This window comes from Pelecanus crispus, chromosome 9 (assembly GCF_030463565.1).
Source record: "Pelecanus crispus isolate bPelCri1 chromosome 9, bPelCri1.pri, whole genome shotgun sequence".
In the NCBI taxonomy this organism is placed as follows: Eukaryota; Metazoa; Chordata; class Aves; order Pelecaniformes; family Pelecanidae; genus Pelecanus; species Pelecanus crispus.
Window position 1 is genome coordinate 33,888,758 of NC_134651.1, and position 22,652 is coordinate 33,911,409.

Here is a 22,652-nt window from a genome sequence, read left to right on the forward strand (position 1 = left end):
GTTGGCACCTTTTTGGTGGCTGGCCTGCATGGCATCATCCCTGCAGGATTGCTGTTCTTCTGCCTCTGCCTCCCTGACAGACCCTTTCAGGCTCTCGAAGCCGTGTTGTGGGCTGAGGTGGGTCCTTTAATCTCTAAGAGAGTTCAAAGAGTCACTGGTGCTGCTGTTCTAGTGACAGTGCACCCTGCTGAAAATGCTTCAGGAATCAAGGGAAGGTGGTGTCTGCTCAAATCCCGAGCTTTGCTGTTGTGCTTCAGATACCCGCCTTCCTATCTGGTGTCCTGCCTGTCTCCCTCTGCACTGCCCTAAGTCACCACTGCACCCACAGGAGGGATGAGGATGCTTAGCAGGTTCCCAGGCTCTTCCTGTGTCTGCATCCAGGACTCTGACCATTTGTTTTTCTCTCTTTCCACTCCCCACTGTCCATCTTGCTCCTGCTCAACTCTCTGTGGACTCGCTCTCTTTCTTTCTGCTAGGACTCTCTCACTACCTCTGTCTCTTAAAGAACAGGCTTGCAGAAGGTAAAATAAATGTCTAGCACAGCCAAGGCTTTGTGTCCTTAGTTGTATAAACAGTTACAGTCATAAAGGTGTTGGGCTTTTTTGTTGCCTCCAGCAGAGGCTTCCCCTTATAAAGGATTTACTGTTCTCCAGGAAGACAAAAGACAGAGATATGAACCTGCAGAACAAATTCTTTCTCTGGAGCAAGAATCTGCTTTTCTATAAAACACATGGATGCTGATGAGGTTAATGAATGAAATGTTAGGAGTATTAACTGGATCAGACCCTCGTGAAGCAAGCCACGAGGGGCTTCGCAGGACTGTGTGTATGAGGCAGCGAACTCAATCGCACAATTATTGCAGGACCTACAGAATGGCAGGAGCACAAGGAGGGTTGGCTCAGCAGGAGTCTGCCTACCACATTATTGTAACTGGCTTCACCCAAGCAGTCAGGTTGGTTGGATTAGGACAAGGTGGCAAACCCCAGGATCAGAAACAGAGACCTGAGAGGGGAAAGGAAAAATTAACTGAAGGCTCTTTCTCTATTTCCTTCTCACAGTTGATTAACAAAAATAAATGTTAAGAAATGGACTTCCACCTTTAAGATGCAATTAAATATTTCTGTTTGCATATGGATGCTCTCAGGATGCCAGGAGGCTTGGAGGTGCCTGCGGTCCCTGTGCTGGGAAGTTACCCTAAGGCACTCTGGAGGGTCTCTTAATGATGCACAGGCACTGAGCAAGTGGTTGCAGCCTGCCAAGAGCATGAAAAACTTGGTGTTACTGAAAAATATAGATAGTATTACATTAATTTTGCCTCTTTTATCATCCAGCATGTTCACATGTCTGGGGTCCTGCAAGCACATGTTCACATATCTGGGGTCCTGCAAGCACATGTTCTTATCTCTGTGGTCTCTTTGCAGCCTCTTATGGAAATTTCTGCCAAAGTGTTGCTCTTGTTGAAGGCTTACTGAAAGTTAGGTCAATAATTGGCACCAAGATTCTTCTGAGGTTCCTTCCTTGCTGATTATAAAAGGGGTGGTCTGAATCCAAGAGGAATCTTTAATACTTCACCTCTTGTCGATGAGGCAGCCCCAAGATTTTGTGCCACTGCCACTCTTCTGGCACATGTTTCTCACAGTGATGCTCCTCTGACTTGCATGTCAGGCAGCTAGAGGAGTTCCTGTGTTCAGTCTTCTACCTCCAGCCTGTCCTTCGTTGCTCCCGAGTGATGTGGGTTGCTTAACAGGCTGCTGACAAGTATCAAGTCTGTTCTTGGACACTGCTTCATATTCAAGCAACAAAGCTTACAAATCAAACCTCCTGTCTTGGCCAATTTTGTTTCTCCACCTGGAGAATTCATTCTGGCTTGTGAGTAACTCAGTCAACATCTGCAGTCCTGCCTGGTTCCTTCACCAGCAGATCACCCACTTAAATTACCTGGCTCCTCTCCATCCTTGAGGACTGTATTTCTCCAGGCAGGACTGTGTCCCTAGATGTCATGTGCCATCCAGGCTCAACTTTGCTCATTGCTTTGATGTACTTGGACTGGAGATGAAGTCAATCCTAAAACTGACTGGTTTTTTTTGTTTGTTTGTTTGTTTGTTTTAGACGTAAAATTCCAAAGTCCTTTACAACTGCTTTCTGGGAGTCCTTGGTGGAGTCGTTTTGAGTCCTGTGCTTTCTGCTCACTCTGAACAGTGCTTTAGATTCAGTAGATGAAGGCTGTTTTCCCATTTTAAGATCTGAGATTTAATGAGATCATGTGTAGCTCAGTGGTATTGTTCTGAATGAGGAGATAATTACCTATGTTGTTATCATGAGCACTATTAGTAGTAGCAATGACAGTGATGCTATATCATCTCTCTCTGCCTTTTTGCTGTGAGTAGGAAGCATTTCTGTCTGCTTTCTAAGTGGAAGACCTGAATTGCAAAGGTTTAATGGTGTGATCAGTCTTGCAGCAGGCCTGCTGTCGCTAGCCCTGGGACTGTGCCATGAAACCCAAGACTGGGAGGCGCATTACATGATGCTCCATCTCAGCTCTCTGCTGTCATATAGGAAAGTTAATCAGAGACTCAGGGGATGAAGACTGTGGTTTGTTTTTTCTTTTTCCTTTTTGGTTGCTGTGACAGTATTTTTAATTTAAGCCCAGCATGGATAAAGTACTTGTAGTAATTTCATTGTTTATAATCTTTTACTGACCCTGGTGGTTACTCATGGGTTGACCTTGTCTTTTTGTGGCTAGGGGGGCTCTTGAATTTCCCTGAAGCGGCTATTCCCGTGCATATTTACACTGAGATTTATTTTACTCTTCCACCCACCAAGGTGCTAAGCAACAATCATCCATTTTCCTGGTGACTTTAAGCACCGACTAATCTTGAGAAGAAAAATGTGACAACATTGAGCTTGACTGGTATGGCATATGGTTTCCATGATGAATACCCTTCCTTTGAATTCTGTTTGTTCCTGCTTTCTCTATAGAATCAGTTATTCACAACTGTCATGTTGTAACTAAAATGCATTGTAGTCATCTGCCCAGGCAGAGCTTGGCTTCCTCCAAAGCAGTGTCCTGTTGCTATGCTGTGTGTAGGAGTACCAACCTTTCAGCATTCCTCCTCTTAATGCCTCCGCAGACAGTGCTGAAAGATTAATATTTTGGGTGGCTTTTGGGGCACATGGTGGTTGACAAGAGCCAAGAATGAGAACGGGTGAACATCTCTCAATATTCCTCATTCCAGAATTGGCCAAACTGTGGAGGACCAGCTATGAAGAAAGTCCTGGAGGTAAAGCTGGGAAAGAGGCAGCATATTTCCTGCTCAGGTTTCCTTTCTGGTGATTTGGGAGATTTTTGCAAGTCCATGGCATAAATAGCAATTATGCTGAATAGAAGAGGAAACTTATTTACTGCTACCAAACCTTCCCATGGGACTTTCTGTGTTTTCATTTAGAACTGGCAGGAAAACTTCAGCTGAAATATTTTTAGATGAAATATGGCATTTTGGTAGATTTTTTTTCCCTTTTTCTTTGAATATACTCTGAAATGTTATTGAAAATCTCTCAAATAGAATTTCTGGGAGTTTCCCAGTTGCTGCAAATGGGGAATATTTCACTTCCTGAATGGTGATGAACATAGTGGGAGACACACACATGCTTTTATTAATACACTTCATAAAGAAAAGCACAGTCTTTTGACAAGTTCCAGCTTCATCAAACCTCTCCTGTCTCCTGGAAATAGGAGAAAGAGCAAGTGATGCATTTGTTCACCAGGAAGACCATACATCGAAACCCTCCAGTCTCCAACCTGGATGATTTTGATACAGCTCTGTAGCACTCAGAAGACAGACAATGAGCAGAGATCCAAGGCACTGTCTTCTCCTGGAAGTTACCTTTCCAGCTTCTACAGCAGTGCCAAACCTGCCAGCTCCAGGGAACAGGAGGGCACAGGTGACTTTAACCTCAGCAGCATTCCTCACTGGTGTCTTGCAAAAAGCGTGCATGGCTGTACAGAAACTACTGAAGGTTTGCAACTTAGCACAGTTTCTCCTTCATTTTCTTATGTGTTTAAAGTTGAGATTATAGGGACAAGTCCTAGGTAGCTTTTACTTTCCTTAGGCCAGATAGGAGCTGGCAGAGGATGAAAGGCTTTGCAAGGAAAGCTCTCCTTTGCCTGTTCCTGAGGGGCGAGGGAGCAGTGCCATGGCTCATCTGCTGTCCTTCCTGCCCGCTGCAGTCCTTTATGAAACTCCCCACTGGGTGTTGCCTCCTCCATCCGGCACAGCCCAGATCTGGGAAATTTGCAGTGACATGAGCCTGTAATGCAGGAAGCGTAGCCCCTCCACGTCTGGCAGTTTATAAATGCATGTTGTCACCTTGTGCTGTCTGATCTCATTCCTCCCCCTCCAGAGAGAAATCAAAACTGAGAGGAGGTCTGTGGCCCCAACCAGCAGGCACTGAACCAGAAATGAGAACGTTAAAAAGGAAGAGAGAGAAAATCGGCAATCCAGCTGACACGTGCAGGATCCCGAATCACCCAACAGACACGTGCTGAATGCCAAGGAGGAGCTGTTGGTTCAGGGTGATGTTTCTGCTTCCTCCATTTCAAGGATGGGCCACAGGCTGTGCTGTCAGGTGGGGGACAGGAGAGGGGAGTCAGGAGACTGGGATGCGCTGCCAAAATCAAGATAATGGCTCAGCTGATGGCAGCTCTCACATCAGTGGCTGGTACTGGTGTGCGTCGCAGTGCCGAGCCAAGTTCTCCCTGCAGTCCCTTCTCCGTGGGTCAGAGAGTCCTGCCAAATGAAGCAAAAGTGTTAGCTTTGAAGGGTAAAGTGTAGACTGGGAATATAAAGCTGCCTCTGGCTCTTGCAGCTTCTTTTTCCCCATTCTTCCTCCTTCCTCCCATCTCCTTCTTTCTGGCTTCTGAAGTGCTTGTGTGGGCAACAAATGGGTGATTAGGTGGGACTTTGGTCAAGAACAGTGGTTAGCTAAAGGTTTGCAACAATTAACAGTTAACTGAAGATTTAAAGGACACAGCAAAGTTAAGATTACAAAATGTCGAGTGAGCGAGCCACTGGTATACACAAGGGACAAAAGCCTGATCCCACATTTAACCATATAGATTAGGCTATTGTGGGAGTCACTCCAGTGTGTGCTCAAAGCAAGGGTTTGCAGAGCCTGGTTCAGAGCTCCATAAATGGCAGACGGGCATGCACATCTCCAGGTGGGGCATCAGAAGCTTTCCAGAGGTGATAAGAATTAGCCTGGGGAAAGCCCCAGCATGGGTGTCTTGGGGGTGGTGGTTGCACTGTTGTCTCAGCATCATTTCAAGCTAGGCAGTAGGATGTACTTGGATGAGATTTTTGCAGTGGTTGGATGAACCTTACTTTCTGACTCCCCTGTACAGTCCTGTTTTAATGATTTGATGTCAATATACTTGCTTTCCACGTGATTTTAGCAAATAGCAGGATCATTGTTACTCTCAACTCAGAGCATCTGGGCTATCTCACCTTAACCCCAGAGTACCCATCCTCACTTGTAGATTTCATTTGACTTGTGTTTGTCAAAGTTGAGTTAAAGCTGGGACGACTCAGAGAAAGGCTAACAGGGAAGAGTAGATCTCTTCCGAGACAGAGACAGCTGGTGCCTCTGTGACATAATATTGTGTTTCCAGAGCAAATTCTGTTGTGGGGTGAGTGGTGTGGAGGGATGGAGGACAGCTTTTAGTGCTGGGAATAATAATTTGTATTGTATGACTGGACAGGTTTATGTGGCTGTGCATCAGGATCTTGTTGTAATGGATATGGTGTGGCCCCAGAACAAAGTAAGTGTGTGCACATGGCAGTTTGCAGTCCTATTTCAGGATGAGAGAGACAGAGAAACAGCTGATCTACAATCAAAGTAGTATTTTGTTGGACAACAACATGTACCATGCTGTGGTTTTCCACTCACTACTGCTGTCATCGACTTCACAGGCTTCGTGAATACAATCTGAAAGATGAAAGAAGGGTTGTGTATTTTCCCTGACCACTTCTGACACATGTTTTCTCATTCTTCTCTCTCTGTAGTGAATTTGCTAAAGAACGAGAGAGGGTGGAAAATCGTCGAGCCTTCCTGAAACTCCGTAGGCAGCAGCAAATTGAACGGGAATTAAATGGATACTTGGAGTGGATCTTCAAAGCAGGTAAGGCCAGAGATCTCCTGGTCTTGGTTCAATATATTTTGTGGCAAGTAGAACCTGGTGATGACACAGGACAAGGGCCCCAGAACTAGTCCTTGGTGTTGCTGGCCATTGAGGTAACCCAAGAATAGAGAGGGCCCAGCCAGCACTTGTTAGTTTTGTTGGGCTTGTTTCTGAGCAGTGACACTAAAGTTATTGCAAAAGATTTCAGTTTGGTTAAGCAAAAATAAAGGAGCTAGGCCAACTTTCTTTATTGCTGAGATCAAAGCAATTGTCTTAATACAGTATAATATAAAAAGTGATACAGTGCCCAAAGTCTCCACAGTGGGGAAACTGTTCCCTTACATGAGTCATTTATATTTTATTTACTTTCCACCACAGCTGTTTTATAAGCCTCTCTTGCTATGATGGTAAAATACACTGGAGTGTCATTTTTATGAGCTACAGAGATCACTTTCATGAAACTCACCCCAGCACATATTAACATTGCTTTATAACTATTATAACTGAACATCGCACTTTATTGCAAGTCATGAGCAACTTTAACAAGGACCCAAATGCACTAATTTAACAAAAAATAGCATGCTTTTCTTTTCCTTTTTATCGGACAGTAAAGATTACCAATAACCTTTCTGCATTATAGGGTAGCTGATATTTATATTGACATAACCACAGCACAATTCATTCACATAGTATCAAGAAAACTTCTGGGGCTAATTTGCTTCCTTGCTTGCTTTTCTGAGAAACTGAAACATCTGAGTAAAGTGAAAATGCCTTTTAAAAGAATGATGGGGAGAAAAAGCAGCAGTTGTTTCTCAAATAGATTTTCAGCTGCCTTTCTAGGCAGGTCAACTTCATCCTTGCCCTTTACAAATGAGGAAACTGAGGTCCAACATTATATAGTGACTTGCCTGATGTCAGCCGATAGTGCCAGTTCTGCCACCAGTCTCTGTGGTGCTCCTAAACCGTGGGCTGGCACCTTACTAAAAGTGCTGTCATCATTCCTTGTTTTGAAATCCATCCTGATGCTAGAGGCCTGATGTGCTAAAATGTGCTTGCGCGAGTAAGTAATTGTATGGTCACCACTCATTGCAGCATTGCACATGCCTAAGCTGTGTACATGCCAGGGGCCAGAGTGGTTCTTTTTCTGGATTTATGGCTTCTGTTTTACGTGCACAACCTGGGTGCCAGTATTTGGAAGAGCATTTTCACATGGCTCCTGCTGCTTTGCTTCTGCTCTCTCCTCTGAAGTGCTCTGCCAGCCTGTGTGCCCAGGGATGCGGGGCTTCGCCCTGCTGCAGATCCCCTGGGAGCACTGCAGAGGCAGCTGCGGTATGTCCCCAGGTGGCAGTGGTCTGGGCATGAGTTTTCACAACCTGGCCAGAGAGGGAAAAGGCTGGAACATTAAAATGTGAAACAGGAAGAAATAGTAGCAGTTAGTATGGTGGCTTGAACTCATTATTTCCCACAGTGCTATACACAGTGACAATTGAGTGCCAGTTGTATTAATGGACTTTTATTCACTGTGACTGTTCAACAGCAACTGTCCTCAATTAGGTAACCACACTTCATTCTGTGGTTCTGTAGGATTAAAAAAAAAGAATCATTCACTTATCTTTCCATTTATAACTTGTCTTCCCATTTGTTTACAGCTTTTGTGCTACCTCAAGTACAAATTAATTAATGGTTTATCCAGTGGCTGGAGCAGAGTGCATCATGGTTCTCCCTTGGCTCTAGTGCCATCTTGCTTTTAAGGCTCTCATGATTTCTCGGTCTCTAAATCCTGGTCTCCCCATCAGTAAAGTAAAGATGAGAATTCTCTTGCAGGGATGGGGGTTGGTCCCTTTCATTTTGGTGACTGTTCTGTCAAGAAGAGCTATGCAGAGGTCATTAGCTGAACTTGTCTGAAAGTTGAGATGGAGAAGTTATAAAACATACAGCCAATCTCTGCTCCAACATTGCATCCCTGTGGGAATGGCTGGCTATTCTATTTCTGTGTTGCCAGTGCTGAATAAATGTCACATGAGTATAGAGTGAAACTGCTGTAAAATGCCCATCTTTTTATTTTGTCTAATAACACAAGATCCAGAAGGTTTTCTAGAACAGGAAAGTGTATGCAAAATCACTGAATCAAGGAATAATAAAAATATTCTGTAAAGGCATTGTTGAAAATACAATAGGAATATAAAAAAAGAAGCTTCCTAGTACAGCTGAATAATAAGAATAATTAAAATCAACTTAGCAGTGTTAGTAAATCTTTGAATACAAACGGTAGCATGGAGGCTAACCAAAACAGAGAATCAAGTATTTAGAATTCAGGTGCAGAAATTTGGGACTGTGCTGTCGATGGGGATTTCCTATTTCTGTTTTAGAGGCCAGGATTTCAGCTATGAAATAGTCATGAATTTCCAATCTAGATAATCAGTCTTCCTTGTCCAGGACTGTGTGTGGGACAATGGCCAAAGCAAACTGCTTGGGTGGAGTGAGGAAAGCAGCCAGGGAGGATGGTCACAGACAGTCCAGCCTGTACAGAAATCTCTTGCAACAGCCCCAGGCAGCGAGATGTAATAAGCTGTTGGTATAAAATAAAGAGCAAAAGCTCTTGGTATTCTGCTGTAATGTAACTCTGGAGGATGTTATTACTATTCATGCAAATATTCAGTTGTTTTTAAATCCATATAGTATCCTTGACCTCATTGAATCTTGTGGCAAGGAGTTCCACATGTTAACAGTAGTCTTGGTTTTAAAAAACAAACCAACCCTCCAAACAGATGTCCTGTCCTTGATTTTAAATATGTTGCCATTCTGCAGCGAGAAGAGCAGCTCAGGAGTGCACTTTGTATTTCTTTTTATTACTTTTCTTTCTCTAATCTCTCTCTACCTTGTTTCATCTTATTTTTTCTGCTCTAAAGCATGCAGAACCAATCTGCTCAATCCCCTCTCTTCCCAAGGAAGGCTCTTCAGGCTTCTAATATTTATAGTGTCCTCCCTGAGCATTTTTTTGTTAATTTTTTTCTCATTTATTTTTGATGCAAAGAAGGAAGAGTGGAAAGCTGCATTCCAGTGATTCATAAAGTGGCATCTTAATAGTTAACTCTGATTGTTTTTGCTTTGTAATGTTTTACATGTTCTGAGTAGTTGCTGGAACTGGAAAGAAGGTTTCCTTGTTCTTGGTAGTGCTCAAGTTTTTACCTCAAGGGCTGTAACTGGTTTGGGACCAAGGAAAGTATTTGAGTGAGTAAAATCACTCCTTCATCTGTACACTACCCCCCATTTGTCAATAATGATTTTAATTTAACATTGTGCTCATCATTTATTGACCACTCCTGAGTGTCTTTAATGTTTCTCACAGCCTTCTCTATTTGTAATCTGAATGATGTTATATTATCTCTTGCTGTACATTTTTCATTAAAAAGGTGGTTCAGATAAAATTTTGGGCTTGTTTACTATCAACCCTTTCTTATACTGAAACTGTAGACTGTTTAGCCCTCCAGAAGAAAACAACGGGTCTTTGTTTTCGACCTCTTAAGTGCTGTCTGACTTGAGCATGTTCCAGACCTGGGCTAATGACTTGTCTTACATTTGCGTCATAAGAATGAAACTTCTTTAATAGCCTGGCTCTTGACTTTTACATTTTTCTTTTTTTCTGGTGGTACTTTTACGTTTTTTCCAGTGGTAAAATAAGAGTATAAAAAGGAAGAAGATATTAATAAAAAGTGCTTGTGACATTTTCAATGAGGTACCTTGGCACAGCTGAAAGATTTTGGTGCCAGCCCACTGTTGATAAATCAGAAGTATAGCTATGGTTGAAACTGAAGAAAACATAGCTCAGGCTGGTTTAAATGTGGATTGTTTAATACATTGAGCAGCATATCTGGTTGAGGGATCTATACCAAGGTGTTTTAAATAGCGACAACCTTAATGTGCAAACACTTGTGTGAGTTATATTTAATACAGGAAACCTTAATTGATGGAGTGCTTAACAAATGCCTTCTTAACAAAGGGTTGGGGAATGAAAGAGAAAATTCTAACACAGATAGTATGCTGAAGTGCTGAATGTAGATGTGCATGACTTGAAAGAAAAAAGCCAACCCACAGTCTGACCAATTTCCTTAGTGTTTGAATTTCCTTTCTTCACTTAGGATCATACAGAGGTCAGGTATGAAGTTTCTAGCTTTACTTATTTCTCAGGTGCATGTTGAAGAATGAATACACAGGTTAGTCAGGAGGGTTTAAATATTTTCAAATGAGATAACAGGTGATTTTGCATAAAATTCCCATATCATAGAATGAGGCCAAGACTAAGAAAAATATTATGAGAAAAGAAAAATATCACAATATAACTAAGAAAAATATCACAGAAAGTATCATGAGGCCAAGAAAATTGTAACTCAGTAGAGTCTTTTTGAGGATGTCAAGAAGAAATGTTGTGCCACCTTAAATGACTTATAAATCTGTAAGCATCTTCAAATCTGCAAGATTTTTAGTCTTACAAAACTAATGCAAGTTACAGGCCAGAAGCAACGATCAAATCCTTTCACTTCTTGCATCTCACAGAATTTAGGCCAAAAATTCTTATGGCAATTGCCATGTCAAGCTCATAAACATTGACTCTCTGTATCATTTAGAAGTTAACTGTATGGATCAGTTAGAAACAGACCTGTAATCTTAAATTTAGTCTTGAACAATAAAGTCAACTGTCTGTTTTTTAGTAAATTCTTTAAAGGGACCAACTCTTCCTACCACTAAAAGTCAGCTGATGTAGGCGTCAAAAGCAATGCTTTGCACTGTGTTGCTCCTCTAGGCACAAGACAACAGTTCTCTTCCCCAAACACCTCTTCTTCAGTTCAACCAATATCAAATAAAGTCTTGTGGGTGACAAGCAAACCCTGTTCTGTTCCACCTGCTGCATGCTGTGACAGGCTCTGCTCTTCATTTCATGTTTTCTCTGGGCTCCGTGCAAAGGCAGTAGCAAGTCGATTTGAAGTTGTGCCTTTCAGAATTAAAAAGTGGTGAAGCCAAGCAATGTAATCCATGCAAATGATTTTGCCACTGCTGCTTTCTCCATTAAACTCCTCAAAACTGTAGCAACTATTAGGCTGTCATGCTGCATTTCCAACGGAGAGTGGAGAACTAGAAGTTCTCTGCACAAAGTAAAGCGCTTATAAGCCCACAAATATTCTTTTGAAGATGTTTCTCTTATCTTATAAGGACATGCATCATTTTGAAAACACTTTGCTCAGAAACTGGAAGTCTTTCAGTTCAGAGCTAATCAAGTTGCATGTCTTTTGCATTTTAATTCTTTTCAAGTCCATCTCTTTCACACAGCACTAATTGTGAGTGATTCTTTTCTCCTGGAGTAAGCAGGCTTTGGGAATGGGTTTAACCTCTTTCTTCCAGCTCACTGTAACTTGAATGCCATTCCTTGACATGACAAAGCTTTGTGAATTTCAGGTTTCAGCTTTCTGTAGAAGAGGCAGAACAAGACCCTTGATACAGCTGGGAAAAGACACCTACATCAATGAAAAAGGGCAGCAATGTGTGTGAGATGGGCAAGGGAGGATAATTGCCAGAAAGACAAATTAGAGTTCCCTGTGAGATTGTGGCGGCTTCTTATAAGGGACACATTTTTATTCACTTTTTCTATTTAACAAGTCTGAGGCTTCAGCAGTTAAATGCAGTTGTTCTTCCATCTTTTCTAACTTGTTGCCTGTTGAATGTGAGTTATTTCCTGTAATCTGCTCTTCTTTTGAGCCCACAATGTCCTATCTCCCCATGCCAAACAGAAAGGGAAGGGGCACCATATTTCTCTGCTGCTTTGCCTGTATTGTTCAGCTTGCCAGTTCCTCAGTATAAGGTTTGCCTTTCTTTCCAGTCCTGTAACATGCTGTGTGTTGTCAATACTTAATGACCAGCAATTAATCTTACTGCTGAGACGCCTCTCACTGATATCCTAGCAAAGCCTCTGTGCCTTTGTTTGGAGGCTAGAAGTTGCTGATCTGATGTTGTCTCTTTGTTGAATATTTCTTCTAATGTAGAGGCACTGTTATTTGGAGGTTTTTCAAGTGTCCTAATTATCTTCTTCCAGTCTCTCTGTTGCAGTGATGACTAAAGGCAATGCAACTTCTGATGCTCTGCTCAGGATGATGTATGGTTAAAAAAAAAAATCCTAGCAATGATGAAAGCCTGCTGAACTGTCTTTTTAGCAGGCTTTAAAAACCATGTAAAGCCCTACTAGAGTGGATGTGGTCCTTTGGTTTCCCAGAGGATACAAGACAGACAGGAGTGACTATCATGGGAGAGAACTGGGGAAAAAAGGTGGAGGGGAGTCAGGCTTGATGGAATTGCACAGGTGAAACCTGGGTTTTGTTTCTTTTAAGGGAACAGTAAAACTGAGCCCTGGTGAGGTATGTCTATGGATGAAGATATGTTTGGGCACCAACTCAGGGCCCTGAACTTGGGGTAAAGGCTCAGCTGGTTTGCAGAGCTGTCTTGAAAGGGTGTGTGCTTTGTAGGTGAAGATACATTAATACCAAATTGTCACACCTGACAAATTCTGAGGTCCCACTGGCATTTGTCACTCTGCTTTCTGAAACCTCAGTCTGGCTAAACCTCTCATCAGTCTGGCCATGGGGTCACAGGTGACACTGGAACATCAGATGGCATCAGTACACCATTGCAAATTGTGATGGTAATGTATTCATATAGTTCACAGTCCCCAGAGATGATCTGGGGACTCAGGATTGTTCCTTCCTTGCTGCCCAAAGGACAGTGGAGAGTCATGACAAATTATTACAGGAACATGCAAAACAAGAGGCCACTCGGAAACCATGGAAAAGAAGAATTTCTTTTCCTTCTCAGAGTTGGAGATCTTTGAAAGGAACCAGTACAATGATGTTCTTCCTGCATTGATATGAATGAAGTGCAGAATTGGGCTTCCAGCTAAGCAAATAGGCTCTTTCTTTCCTGGAGTGTTTTAATTTTTTTTTTTTTAACAAGACGTGACTGAAACCAGCAACCCTCAGAGCATTGACCAGTAAGTGTGCCGGGTCTGGCTGAGATCTCCTTTCTGCAGACACAGCTCTCTTGCATTGCAATCATCTGGGTGTAGCCCCTGAAGAACAGCTCCTTGTCTCCTGACATTTGCTAGCTCATTACTTTTGTTGTTCACCACCTGTACGGCAGTGTGTCCACTCCCTGCAGTAGTTTATATTAGTCCATTTAATTACTAAATGCCATCTAAAAGTCAGCTTCTCTTTCTGGGAGTGGCAGAAGAGCTCCTCTGGGATGTGCTTGCTTTCCTGTGCTTGTTCTTTGTCACAAGACCTAAATGTATACTCCACTCTAAATGGTTTTGAATTTTCACTGCAATTTGCTAGTATGTAGCATAGGAAAAAACCCACATCTGTGTTGTGCAGAGAAGCACAAAATGGAGAACCCTGAAGTACTGATGACTGAACTAATCCTTGGATCCACAAGAGTGCAGGCGTGTCTGCGTAGCACTATTGACTTTACTGGTACTAGGAGCTAGATTCATTTTTATGCGTAGCCCTGTGCAGTGATGTGGGTATGTCACCTTCAGATATGTTATAAAGGTTTTAAAATCACACTCCATGAGCAATGTAGGCTTTGACAAAATCTATAGGAAAATGTCTACTGTGCTAACATTTTGAGCTCATGCTCCTGCCAGCAGAGTTTTGCTTTGTGTTTTACATTTGCAGGCCCTTTGTCCAGCTGCCTTTGGGAAGAGGTCTCCATATCTAAACCATCCCTTCTACATTTTTAGGCCAGTCATGTTCATTATTAATTGTTTAACTCCTTCCATAGTTTTAACCCCAAAACACCAGTACAGTTTTTCCCAAGACAAGACTTTAGAAGAACCTTTTGGTTTCTGAGGTGTCCGAGAGATCTCTCTTGAACTATCAAAAAGCCCATTTCAGTTTTCTGACCTGTTTTAAGGAGCCTTGGAGAATACCTGAATTGTACTGGCTTGTGGGGATTTGGAAGGATTTAATGCATTTTAAAGTTGTTACCTCACTTGACATTTTTTAACCCTCTCTGAACACCATTGTTTTCGTCTTCCATGTCTCTGGTGCACTAATTTGCACTTTTTTTATTTTGTTCTCCTCTGGTTGGGTTTCAAGTCTTCCTCAGTCCTGAATATTATTTTTCAGCCTTCTCAGTTTGTTGTCTTATTAATGTATCATTCACTGTCTCCCAGATGATTAATAAAGAGATTATATAAGGCTTGTGTGGTAGTGCTGATCCCTCTAGTATTCTTCCAGACAGCTTTCAGCTACACACTTTGATGCTTGGCCTGTGGTTTGTTTGTATTTCTTTTTATTTTCAGTTAGCCTTCCATCTAGGATGGCTTAAATGGACTTTAAAGAAAAATTTTGTGGGAATACAGTGTCAGACAATTTAGTAAGATCCCGAATTACAGCTATGCCAAACGCGCAAAAGAATTTGTCATGTATAATAATACAAGGAAGTGTGCAGTTTACCAGCTGCCAACTCAATATTTTGTTTGCTTTAGATTGTCCTTTAGAAGAAAATCCTTATACAATTTTACAGCAGCAAGCTAAAATCTGTGGTTCAGACTGTATGAACTGTATGGTTTCAAGTATTGGTGCAGCGTGGCATGTATTACAAATTGGGTGATGACAATTGCATTGTGAAACCTCAGGAATTTTGTTGCTTTTCATGTAAATAAAAATGAGTCAGTTTTGGGGGTTGGTTTTTTTGGTGTTTTCTGAATTCTCTTTTACTGCAGGAAAGTATAAATTTATATTTTGGAGATGAGTTATACAGCAATGGAAAGTCAATGGTGGCAGTCTTGCATGTATTGCACAACCTGAACTGTGCTAGTCAGAACTCCCCCATGGTTACTTTTCTGTGGATTTTATTTGGACAAAGACTTGATCCAATGGCTATTTGGTAACATTCTGTCCCCTGCGATGTGGCACAGCTGACATGCAGCAGCCAGCCCTACTTGTCTTACCCTGTGCCATGAGACAGAGATTTGTTTTCTCTGGGCTGGAGTCCTGATCTTATTGACAGAGACAGAAGAGCAGCAATGGGTGTAGAGCACCTTTCACTCCTCAAACAGTGTCTCCAACATGGCTGGGCTTGAAGGACCATCCTCTGGCTTGTGGAGGCCTGTGGTCTTGCTTGGGTCTGAAGGAAGGCTCTCCAGATAGCTTGGTAAAGAAACTGGAGTGGGTGTTTCATTGTGAAGAGGAAAATCATGGAGGAAGTGCTACAGTCTTCCAGTGGATTGTCTGGCCTCCTCCTCCTGTGCAAGAGGGGCACAGGGTAAGAAACACATCTCTCTGAGCCATCCCTTCTTCCACAGACTTGGTGTAACTGGGCGATACAATGGAGTAAGGTTGGTGGCAGCTGGGACAGGTGCCTGCTGCATCCAGCTCAGCTGGTTTTAGAGCATAGATATGATAAATCTGAGGTTGAACCTTGCTGGTTTTCCTTTTACAGAGGAGGTCATGCTGGCAGAGGAAGACAAGAATGCGGAAGAGAAATCTCCTCTGGACGGTAGGTCATTTTGCTGTGCAGTTTTCCTCCTGTGATACGAGAGGTTCACCTGCTGTACGCTGACATGGCTTTCCATTGTAACCAGGAGGGTGTGAGGAACATGCTTTTGCATGCACTTGGCATAAGTTGGGCTAAAGAGTCTCTTTTCCCGTATCGGGTCTTTCTGAGGTTGCAGGTGGATGATGAGCAGTTATGTGACACACCACACTGGGATGGGGATCTGCCCTTGGGGTCGGTCAGTCCCTATGCTGCCTGTGGGACCGCAGCATGATGGGGACGCCCATCAGTCTCTGCCGAGCATAGCTGGCTTTGTCTACGCACAGGTTGGCGGGGGTAGGCTGCAGAGTGGATGCCAGAAGAGAAGTGCATTGACTGAGAGAAGGCAGGGTTTTAAACTGAGGTTTCCAAATGGATTTGACAAAGAGACTAAGACCCCTGTTACTTGTAAGCAGTAAGACATAACAGGGTGTGGTGATCCTATCTTCCGACGTGTGACCCTAGCATTGCAGGACGGCTGGAGGTACTGAGCTTCGGACACAGGTGCAGCGAGGCTATGGGGACTGCTCTCCCTGTGTCTCCAGACCAATGAGCTCTTAGGATGCAACAGCCAGTCAAAGTTCAGTTAAAGATTCTTCCCTCTCCCTTTTCTGACCATCTTTCGTCCTCCCATGTCTCCTCCTTTCCCCTCCCCTCCCTTTCCCTCCTCTTTTTTTTTCTCCTCCCATTCACTGTCAGGGAGGGCCGCCTCGGAAGGGCCGATTCAACAAGGCACGGCACCGGCAGAGACTAGCAGCGGCAGCAGCTACAACAGTGAGTGGATTGCAAATCACCAGGGGCTTAGGCGGCACAGTGGGGCAGTGCTTGTCCCCCTCAGCGCCACGCGCCCAGGTCACCGGCGATGCTTCCTGGGTGGTTTTGCACCTTGCTCCGAGCCACACAGCTCCCTGGGGCATCAGGCACCTAGCTGCTAGCCCACCTTGGTCAACCTGGTGACCTGTGCTCGGGGAGGACTCGGGGATGGAAGATCTGGGGCTGAAGAAGGTCAGGGCTGAGGTGTGCTTGGCAAATCTTCTTGCGTGCGTGTGGGTGTGTGGCTGTGCGTGCACTGGGGAAGTTTATCCAGCACATGGGTGCAGCCAGGGCTGTTAGTCTTGAGCTGAAAGGAGTGTCCGGAAGAGTAGTCCAAAAAGCTGAGTGGTGTAAGCAAACTAGAGGTGGGTGCAGGCCATGGAGTAAAGACCCAGGTGTACTAAGACTCCCTCTATACTAGTAAGCTAAAGGAGCCCGGCAATGTTCCCAGCCTTGAAGCCAACTGGTATGGAGCAACCCACATCTATGCTGGTAAATTGTCTTAGTCTCCAAAACAGGGGGACATTGCAACAAAGATGCTTGTAGAGATGGCACAACCTAATTGCTAAACACATGCAGGAGTTTTTTTGGGGAGAAGATAAAGAAGGGGCTTGATTCATACCAGGGAGTGTGGTAAAACTTTACTCCCAGGGCTGGTTATGTTCCAGTGCGGGGGATGGCCCTGGACATGCTGGAGTGCACTGGGACAGATGCAGCCTGAAGGACCCAACAGCTGGTATTGCTGGGACTGAGGATTCAGCCTACTGCTGGGTGGGGAAGAAGAGAGCAAAAGCAGTTGTTTGCAAAAAATTGGATCCAGATCACAGGTTCAGAGAATCCTCTCCTCTTCGAGCCTCTCCGAACCTGGGTGATGTTCTGGGCGTTTCCTTGAAGTGTCAAAAGCACTAACGCTTGCCTTAGCTGCAGAGGAAGAATTGCATCCATTTCTCTGTCAAGGCAGGGAAATTTGTGTAGGGTGAGGGGACCCTCTCATATGAACCTACCCCCAGGGTAGTTGCTGTAGAGTGAGTGGGTTTGCTGTGTGTGCCTACTGAACAGTATGTATCACCACACCGTGGGGTGTCTTACTGCTGATAGCAAATGGTGCTTAGTTACTGTATGTCTTGAAGCTGTTACAAAACTGTATCAACATATCTTTTTCTGCTAGTTCTCAAGGTTTTGCAGGTAGGTGGTCATGGGACCAGTGTCCATGCTGTTGCTGCATTACCCATCATGCACTGGGTGAACAGTGCAGACCTCAGCAGTTCTCTTTCCCTGTCGAGTAAAATGGTGGAGCAATATTTGCCCTCCCCACAGAAGATGCTGTTGGACAAAGTGTGTTTTCAAAGAGTTATGACATCCCCCAAGGGACGGAATTGTACAGTGGGTGCTATTAAGAGTGTGTTCACTGATTTGTGGCACTTGCTTTCGACATAGCATTTCTGCTGCTTAAGGCATTGCTCTGTGGTAAACTGTATTCGAGCACCGTAAATGCTAACTTCTTAATGGCGCACACTGTAAACAGTATTAATGTTTTTAATGGATAGAAGCACTCATCTCATAACCCACTGGGGCTCAGAAAGATTCACTGACCCTGCCCAGCCTTTCTGCTGTGCTAAAAGGTTTAGCAGCTGCAGTGACTCCCCCACCCTCCTGCATCTGCTGGGGTGAAGTGTAAGTGTGCAGACCTGTGCCTGGCAAGCCTTCAAGATCTAGAAGGTTAAATAAATAAACAACCCTGGCATTGAAGCATGCAGAAACCCTGCAAGGTTGTAGGTTGTCTGATTTGCTCCAGCTTACCCTTGTGTGAGAGCTTTAAGCTGGCATTGGGAAGTAAATGCTGGCCCTGGAGAGTGAAGGGAGGGGGAGAGAGAATCCACTCTGAATGCTCACGGGGCATTTTCTCTTTAATTTGCACACAGTGTTGAAAAGAGCTGCAATAAAGAAGAGCAAAAATGACCTCATTCATGCTGAAGAAGGTGAGGACCATTTCACAGACATTTGCTCCGTTGGTGAGTACTGGCTTTGCATTCCCCAAGGTTTAGATCTCCACCTAAATGTGTTCACGTCATGTTTCCTCTGAGTGGCTCCTTTGCTCCAGAAGCTGCACTTTCAAGAAGGAGAATTATCACTGCTCCTGCAGCAGCACTCAACTTCCCAAAGCAAATGGCTTCGTGGCTTCACTCTCTCCCCCATGCTGCCCTGCTCAGCTACTGCATGCTGCACCCTTGAAAAGAGCCCTGCTGAAATGCTTGCAGAATCTGTGCTGCGTTGGCCATACTGTGATTCTGCGTGGAACATGCTCATTCATGCTAATGAAACCCAACTATGTCAAATGATACTGCTAAGCCTCATCTGTTGGAAGGAGGAGAGGAAGTGGACACTTAGTCACACAGTTACCCACATACCTCCAATGCAGAGTGTGGCGTCCTGCAGAGCGTAGCATTGATGGTGCAAATTCAGTATGTTCAGCTCTGGCGAACAAGACACTGTCAGGCTACAGAGGTACTGCTTGTTCTGCAGCTAACAGCGAGCTAGCTCCCTCCTGAGACCGTTGCCAGGCGGAGAGGCAGGAGGCAGGTCTGGGGTTTGCAAGGGGAGGCAGGGTCTGAGCATACAGAACCCTGTCTAAGGGGAGCTCTTTGGACATCAGCAGAAAGACCTTTCAGTCGTGGGCTTTTACTTGCTGTCTGGGGAGACATCTTCCTGACTGCTTTGGAGTTTGCTATTTTGCTTATTCCTGTCCCTGTTGTTTGAGTCTGTATTTTGTTTTGCTGCTGAAGCAGCAGATGTTCTCATTATCTTCCAAAGAAATGTCTTGCTACTCCAGCTACCACAAAGCAGCAAATCCTGGATGCATAAGAGTAGCAGCACAAACTGTACATTTGAGAGTACGTGTCCATATATGCTTGCAAGCATGAGTGCCTCAAATGCTCTTTGGAAATTTGGCATTAACATTTTAAGAGATTACAGCTGCTGCTGGATTTTTTTTTTCCCCTTTAAATGAAGACCTGGTTGCAGGAAATGAATGTTGCTCAGCATGTTACTGACACCATCACCCACTGTTGAACTGCCACAATCCCCCAGGCTGAGCAGGCTGCAGGTTTTGTGGCTAAACTGCTGACACTTCTCTGAGAAGTTTGTTCCTGAAAGAAGGCAAAAATGCAGCAATCGTGTGCGTTTTTGTTTTGTTTTATTCTGGGCAGCTCGGATCTCTGCATGGATAACAAGGAATGGTAATTTTTGGAACATTTGTTCATGGTTGCAATAATTATGAGATCTTTGCATTCGCATCCAAGTCCCTCCAGGCTCTGGGCACCCATGCCACGCAAACAGATCTTTGAATTCAGCATTTCAGGTGGCAACGGATGACGGAGCATCTGGACTTGTGGATAATCTGATGCAGAGCTGGGAACTGTCTCGGGAGCATATGGCAGGGAAAATAACAGCAGTGCTTTCCACCTTCTGCGGGTGGTTCACCCACTTGGGAAAAGTGGTTTTGATTTTGATTCGTGGAACAAGGCAGAAAAGAAGAAATAGATAAAGCAGATACTTCTGCAGGCTCCTGAAAATGCTGAAACTCTGCATAACATAAACAATCAGATCATATGGGCAATTATGCATAAAGAATATGTTTTTGAGAAAAGGTTTTTTTGGATGGTTTCCTATAATGTCTTGTTGATGGGAGCATAAGGACTGTGGAAGAACTAACAATATAATTACTGAGTGCAACGTGAAGATGCAGACCAGAGTGGTAGAGACTTTGACAGGTCTCTTGCTGGCCATTGACTGAATATGCTGCACTTTAATTCAAACACAAGTACCTCAATGAGCCTTATAATTGCATTATAAAGCTCTATAGTGGTAAACACTTCCCAGTGTGTTCTCTGGAGTTGTTCTTAACATTTATTCTTTTCTTTCCTCCTAACTCTCAGCCTTTCTTTCTGCACTAGTAAGCGTGCAGCAGTAGATGCTGACTCCTTCTGGCTTCCCACCCTCCACGCTGTACCAGACACAGGACACTGTCTTGATTGCCAGACACAGGAGTCTGCAGAAGTGGATGTTTTCTACATTTAGATCAGTTTAAATACCGCTGCTTTTCTTTTCTGGAAGATCAGTAGAGCTAGTAGAGAGGGGATGAAAGGGCAGCAGACTATTCCCATGCAAATCTGAGAGTATAGACTGGCTTGAGTATCTGAAAGGTCTTAACATGCTAAGCAGTATTATGATACATTTCAGCCTATGTCTTAACCTGTAGTTGATTTTGTTGTCTTTAAGCAACAGCGCTATTTTTTTTTCTTTTTTTTTTTTTTGAACCGCCAAAGGGAGGATTATCAAACTAACATAACCAGCACACTGAACTTTTCCGTAAGGAGTTCGTTCAAAGCCTGGCCAGGGCCAGCTCTGCATTTGGCATGTTAGTGGATGGCCAGAAATGTGAAATGAAGCAGGGAGCTTGCTTTCTACTGGGGAGATATTGCAGCACTCTCGTGTGTAGCTGTGAGGCTTGGAGAACCCATTGCTGTCACATCTGGATGCTTCATCCTTTCTGTGGGTGCTGAGTTTAATGTTATTGCAGGATGAAACAGGGTGAGATTCCCACCCCTTCCAAGTGTTGAATGTAAGCAAGCACACTCAAAAATTTGGCTGCTGCAGCCAGAACACTTTGTTCATGTAATTCAGCCATCTCCAGTGACAGTCCATGCAAGTCACCTGCTCTCCGGTGCTTGGTCCAAGACAGGATGGTGTATGTCCTGGACAGCCCTACCCACTGGGAGGCTCCGTCCCATGATGGGGAAGGGCAATAGCATATTACCTTGCCACAAACCATCTTGAAACAAGGTTTGCTAGCAATTTCTGCAGGGTGCCAGCACAGTGTGAAACAAGTAGTGGACAGCTTGTGGCAATCATGATTTGCCCTGCTTGCAACAGCATCTGCGCTGTTGCAGATGAACTTCAATGGATGCATGTGTTTATTACTAACATGCACTGATTTCTCCTGCCTCAGCACTGGCTGGAGATTACCTTTGCATCATTCATTTGAGCAGTGCCTGGTACCACAGGGAGAGAGTTTACATTAGAAATCATTTCTTCTGTCAGCTTCCTGTTGTTAAAACATTTGACTCTTTTCCAGGGTTTCAGAACAGAGTCAAAATGGAGCTGATAGAGGCAGAATTGATACAAATGAGTAGCTGTGCCCAAAATAAGATACATGGAGGTAGATTGAGCCCTCTGGCACAGAAATACATGAAGTTGGAGAGTAAAATAAGGAAACTTCACTCAATTCAGTAGTAAGGACTGGGTCTTTGCCTAGTCCTTGGAGCAGGGGAAATAGGGACCAACTTGCCTGTTGCCAGCTACCCACATCCAAGAGGATGTGCTCCACACCACGGGCTGAAATACCACTGTGCCTGGTATTTTCTGTCCCTCCAGACAACTGGGAACCTAAAAGTTAGGAGTTAAACTGGGACAATCAAGATTGCTTCAAATGCTTGGAAGCCCAGTTTCTTTAGATGGTGGAACTGGGCATTCATTCATGAAATTTTCAAGTCCCAGCTTTCATCCCTCATGATGTCATTGCAAGTGAGATGCCCTTGCTCAGCCCATAGACAATGTGCCCAGCTTTCTGCTCAGCTGTGTTTCTGGTGCTTGGGAGACAGTCTGTGTGCCCAGGAACATCCTCCAGCCTTTTGCCTGCTGGGATATGGTGTGGTGACTCTTCTTTCTGTCCCAGGATCTCCTTTTGCCCGTGCCAGTTTGAAGAGTGGGAAGAACGAGAGCTCGTCCTACTTCAGGAGGAAAGAGAAAATGTTCCGGTTCTTTATTCGGCGCATGGTGAAAGCTCAGAGCTTCTACTGGATTGTCCTCTGCGTGGTTGCCCTCAACACGCTCTGTGTCGCGATGGTGCACTATGACCAGCCGGAGAAGCTCACCACTGCGCTGTGTGAGTACCAGGGACTCTGCCTTTCTTCTAATGAGGTCTTGCATTTTTGATCACTCAGCACTGCTGTCACATCCACATGAGGTCTGGTTTTCGGCTTCCTATGCCTCCCTCAGAGGAGAGTCAGAAATGTATTAA

At 44.1% G+C, this 22,652-nt stretch overlaps 1 protein-coding gene across 1 annotated transcript in view; it reads left to right on the forward strand.

The window, feature by feature from the left end:
- The window catches only part of CACNA1B (calcium voltage-gated channel subunit alpha1 B), a 310,510-nt gene that overhangs the window by 154,738 nt on the left and 133,120 nt on the right, over positions 1–22,652 (forward strand). The window contains exons 8-12 of the mRNA XM_075716221.1: positions 6,063–6,178; positions 15,668–15,724; positions 16,460–16,534; positions 18,496–18,585; positions 22,308–22,517. Coding sequence (XP_075572336.1) covers positions 6,063–6,178; positions 15,668–15,724; positions 16,460–16,534; positions 18,496–18,585; positions 22,308–22,517 — 548 coding nt within the window. The remainder of the gene's footprint in view (positions 1–6,062; positions 6,179–15,667; positions 15,725–16,459; positions 16,535–18,495; positions 18,586–22,307; positions 22,518–22,652) is intronic.